The sequence below is a fragment of the Sinocyclocheilus anshuiensis genome, unplaced genomic scaffold (genome assembly GCF_001515605.1).
Source record: "Sinocyclocheilus anshuiensis isolate Anshui unplaced genomic scaffold, SAMN03320099.WGS_v1.1 scaffold139, whole genome shotgun sequence".
NCBI lineage: Eukaryota > Metazoa > Chordata > Actinopteri > Cypriniformes > Cyprinidae > Sinocyclocheilus > Sinocyclocheilus anshuiensis.
The window spans coordinates 455,236-460,386 of record NW_015549566.1 but is presented as its reverse complement, the minus strand read 5'-3'; the positions used below and the strand labels follow the sequence as shown (position 1 = coordinate 460,386).

Below are 5,151 nucleotides of genomic sequence, written 5' to 3'. Positions count from 1 at the left end.
TAATAATATTTAGTATTATTTTTATTAATAAGAACAAAAATAATGGGCATTGTTGTTGCTGTTATTTATATTAGTTGCAAGGATAATGATAACATAACAACAACAACAATAACAACAACAGTAATAACAATGACCATTATTATTGTTGTTGTCACTACAACAACACCAACAATAATAATAGTTGTTGTTGTTGTTCTTAACAATGATAATAGTAATTGTCATTATTATTATGATTTTGTTGTTTATCTATTGTTGTAGCTGTTATTTATATTAGTTGTAGTGATAATAATAATAGTTAATTAATCAATTAATATATTATTATTATTAGTCAAAAATGAAAATGATATTACATTAGTGTCAGTAGAGGATTTTAAAACTTTAAATGCTACTTTTCTCAAAAGCATAAAGTTCATGAGCATTAAAAATGAATGGCACATTTAGGGAAAAAATCTAATCTATCAGCAGCAGTACACTGAGTCTGACAGGTATAAAGAATAAAAAAAGATTCAGTTTTAAGGTTATGACTACATTTGCTAAGTTGTTTAGCATAACACTGCTTCCAAACCAGAGGTGTTAAATGTTACAGCCATCTCCTCCATGTGAATTTTTGTCACAAATAGCCATAAAATCTACACGTGACTAGTGGGGGGACATTTTTGTATTTTTATAATAATCACTGTTTTCAAACATTATTCCTCACGCAGTCACACCCTTTTCCTCATCTTTGTCCATATGCTTGCTTTGCTTTTTCTTGTTGCTGGACTGTCCTGCAGCAGGTGTCTGTTTCTCTGGTCCTCCGCTGTCTGGTTTGCGTTTGCTGGGTGTCTGGCTGTCTTCCTGAGCCAGGACTGTGCCGTGAGCTGGTCTGTCTTCATTAGGACTCGCTCGCTGGCTTGAGCTCAGTTTAGAAAGTCTGTCTCTCATCTCCTTCAGTCTCTGATCCACCGTACACTTCTGCAGCTCCAGCATCATCTGCTGCTCCTGCAAGCATGGGGAGCGTGAGAGACAAAGACAGAAAGAATGAGAAATACATTTTACAATTTAAATGCATTTGGCCCTTCCGCAAATATCGTGGGGGCTGTATAGGGGTCTCCTGTACACCAGCATAAGGTGAGTCAGATTGGCTGTTACCTGAACCGGTTTGTCAAACCTGGACTCTTTCTTCTCCGGTGGGCTGTGTATGTGTGTTGCCCTGTGGAGTTCAGAGGAGAGCTGCTGGTAAACTTCATCAAGTCTGTTTATTTCTCTTTCCACACACAGCACCTGAAGCACAGGTAGATGAAAAAGAGGATATATTTCCATAGGCGTACACTCCTCAGAATAAATAACACAACACAAAAAGTGCTTTCACTCACTGGGACTTGAGTCTTTAGGCCAGTTTGCCCTCGTCCTGCAACAATATACACAAAAGACCCAAAAAATTGTACCAGTGCTCAAGGTGCCTCCTAGGCTAAGAATGTTTTCCGTTAAAAACTGCTCTAAAATCTCTTACCATCTCCATGTCTGTCTTTCAGGGTTGGTTTTAGTTCCTGGAGAAGCTGTTCCAACTTGAAGTATTTATGTACTTGAAGTCTAAAATCCATTGAAGTGAATGTTCTTTGAATGTTTTCATATATTTTTAATGTCAAAAACATCTTAGATTAGATACTAACCTCTCTGCCAGCAGGTGCTCAGCGAAATGGGTTTCAGTGGGTATTTTTACAGTGAAGAAGTCCTCTACTAATGTTCCAAAGGCCTTCTGTGTGTTTTCCTCAATCATCTAACATGTGAGCGAAAGCCTGTTTTAGCTCTTCCTGGATTTCATATACAGTATATGTATATATTTCAAACAGTGCCTTACCTTTCCTTTCCTCTGGTCCTCAGTGAAAGAGTGATAAAACAACTGCATGCTTAATGCCGATACAGCCAAGTGGAAGGCTTTTATGAATTCAAGAGATTCTGAGCCTATAAAAGAAGGAAATGCCAAAAGAAAAATGTTTAAGGTTGTTTTGCTTTTAATTTGGCTGACAATTAAAATATTTATATAAAATAGTCAGTAAGATTTTTTAATAAACTAATACTTTTAGTCAGCAAGGATAAATTAAATTGATGAAAAGTCACAGTAAAGACTTTTACTTTGTAAAATAAAATCTATTTCAAATAAATTCAGCTATATATAATAGATATGATTAGCTTACATTCTAAAATATATTAAAATAGAAAACGGTTGTTTTAAATTGTAATAATATTAATATAACAGTTTTACTGTATTTTTGATCAAATAAAAGCAGCCATGTGAGCATAAGAGACTTCTTTCAAAACAAACTTTGTCCTTAAGTGACTTGCCTTGTTAGATGATGAAAATAGCTGTAGACATCTTTGACTACAGTAAACAACTATTTAGGGAAGGCTAGGTCAATCTCTCTTACCTGAGGTTATGTAGGCCATTGAGTGTAAGAGAATGGAGATGAACTGGCCAGCGTTTTGAAGCTTCTTCTCTAGGATGTACAGAATTTGATTAACTGTGTCATAATAAAAGTCTTTATGACAGAAGGCCAGCAGGTTATCACAGTGAGAGACTGGCACCGTCCTGGCCAAAAGCAGCATGACAGGGGGGAAGGAACAAGCTCTGCTCAGTAAACGCACAACATGGCAGCCAAACAGGAAGACAGCGAAATGCTGTGGGGAAAGGTTGTCAAGGGCAACAGGGATCAGGTGCGACAGTTCACTCTCTGCTGGGCTGATAATTACTGAAGGAGAAGACAGAAGATGTAGGTCATTATATTATATTTTTAATTGTTCTGTATCAACTTAATTCATTAAAAGTGCATTGCAACTTTAGCTCACTGAATCCAAATGCACAAATGTGTACCGACCGTCCTCTGTCTTGGGCATGTGGGCGAGAGTCTGGAGTGATTCCTTTATCTCCTGCAGTGTTTTGGACAGAGGCGTCAGAGACACAAACTTGGCCAGTTCCTCTTCACTCACGCAGGGGATGGTGCTCTGCTGTTGACCTGACAGATGAGAGCATGTACTGTTAGCACAGCAGGAGCCTTGGGTCAAAGACTACAAACTGGATTTTAAACAAGGTCAAACCTGGGTCTGAGGAAGCTGCCTCTGTATCTGCACTCACTTTAAACTCTGACATATCTGCAGGGGAAAACTGTAAAACAATAATGAAATACTTAATGGAATAGTTCACCAAAAAAATAAAAATAAAAATCTGTCATTATGTACTCACAGCTGTAAGCTGATGCATCCATATTAGATCAAAGACTATAAATATACAAAGACGGTTCACTCTATTATGAATGGGAGAAACGGCAACGTGCAATATGGTGGAATATGTCCCTCGCTGATTGTTAAAGTCATTGCGTCACTGCAGCTGCCGTTAGAAGCTCCGGTTCCCATAGAAACCTGAGACTCTATCTTATGACTGCACATGCGCACAACATTTTTAAGGTTCCTAATATTGTTTTGGGAGGCTCCTACAATAGGTTTACATGCATGCAAGGTCAAAAAACACTTTCGTTTTCTCATAATATGCATTTAATTCCTCATCATTCGGAAGTGAAAATAAAACTAATTTACTTTCACAGCATCTACTTGACATGATGTTAACCACATGAAGCTACAGTGTTTGAGGGCAGGTCAAGTTGTTCACGGCCGGCCAATGTAGAACATAGGCGGGCATTATGCAAATGTGATACTCAGTGATGTGTAGCCATCACGGAAGTGGGATTCGGATTCCTGACGACTCGTTTGGGGGATTCAGAGTCAATTCTTTTTTCTTTTTTTTTGAGAGAATAACTTTGCAGATAGTTTACATTCACAGACAGCTATATTACACACTGCATGAAAGGGCAATATTCGAAATGACACAATAGGGGCACTTTAAACTTTTATTTCATTTTAGTTTTAGTGATTTTGTTATGACTTTTTTTATTTTAATTTTTCTGTTTAGCTCTATTTTTATTGTAGTTTTAGTAATTGCTACTACTTCAACTTTTTTTATTTTGTTTAGATGGTAAGGCAACATTTAAAATTTTTCCTCCAGTTTATTTTATTTTTTATTTACATTTTATTTCAGATTTATGTCAATTAACAAAACAAATGTTTAATGGTTTTAGTTAACAATAACAACACTGTCCAAAAGAGCGCATCAAACATTACACCAAATGGACCACTTTTATGATTAAAAATATAATCTGATCTGATCATAAAATGATAAAAGAATCATTTTAAAACATGCTTAAATAATGACAGAATTTACATTTTTTACTGAATTATCCTTTTAATATCACTACTATGTACATTCATTACTTATCCATGGCTCTGTGTTGTTTTAATGGGTTTAAATAAGTAACCTGAATGCATCCAGTGTGAAGTTCACTCTCTCGAGTGTCTCTGTGGCTGTTTGTAGCTGTGCTGTCCTGTTGCTGCCAGACCTCCCCATTCATCCTGCACAGCACTCCCTCCAAAGATCTCAGCACGGCCTCCATCAGTCCCATCCACGGCTCTGGTGCAAACACAAATACTTTCACAGACCTGAGTGTATATACACATGTAAGGCTCAAGTTAAAGCAAACTGCTGTCTCACCATGAGCAGTTTCTCTTTTCATCAGAACTTCATTGTCTAGTATTTTTTTCAGCTGGTTCAGTTTTGAGGGTTCCATATTTTCCAGTGTGTCCTAAATAAACGATGCACAAGCTGAGACTGATCATGTCATTTCCATTTTTTTATGCATTTCTTATCTTCACTCTGCTGGGCTGATAATTACTGAAGAAGAAGAAAGCAGATGTAGGTCATTACAAAACTCTGAAACGACTAGAAGACCTTACATGACACACAAAACAGATGCAATAGATAAATAAAACATATTTTAAATAAATAAATACAATTTTATATTATATTTTTAATTGTTATATATCAACACAATTCATTAAAAGTGCATTTCTACTTTAGCTCACTGAATCCAAATGCATAAATGTGTACCGACCGTCCTCTGTCTCGGACGTGTGGGCGAGAGTCTGGAGCGATTCCTTTATTTCCTGCAGTGTTTTGGACAGAGGCGTCAGAGACACAAACTTGGCCAGTTCCTCTTCACTCACGCAGGGGATGGTGCTCTGCTGTTGACCTGACAGATGAGAGCATGTACTGTTAGCACAGCA

At 37.1% G+C, this 5,151-nt stretch overlaps 1 protein-coding gene across 1 annotated transcript; it reads right to left on the bottom strand.

Moving 5' to 3' along the window:
• Positions 1 to 696: 696 nt before the first annotated feature.
• Positions 697 to 4,490, bottom strand: LOC107657226 (uncharacterized). The gene is made up of 10 exons (XM_016445251.1): positions 4,347 to 4,490; positions 3,076 to 3,142; positions 2,856 to 2,993; positions 2,409 to 2,729; positions 1,841 to 1,944; positions 1,653 to 1,759; positions 1,493 to 1,572; positions 1,356 to 1,390; positions 1,132 to 1,263; positions 697 to 981 (listed from the first exon to the last, which is right to left on the bottom strand). The coding sequence occupies exons 1-10, from the start codon at positions 4,488 to 4,490 to the stop codon at positions 697 to 699; spliced, it is 1,413 nt and encodes a 470-aa protein (XP_016300737.1).
• Between the last annotated feature and the right edge of the window lie 661 nt (positions 4,491 to 5,151).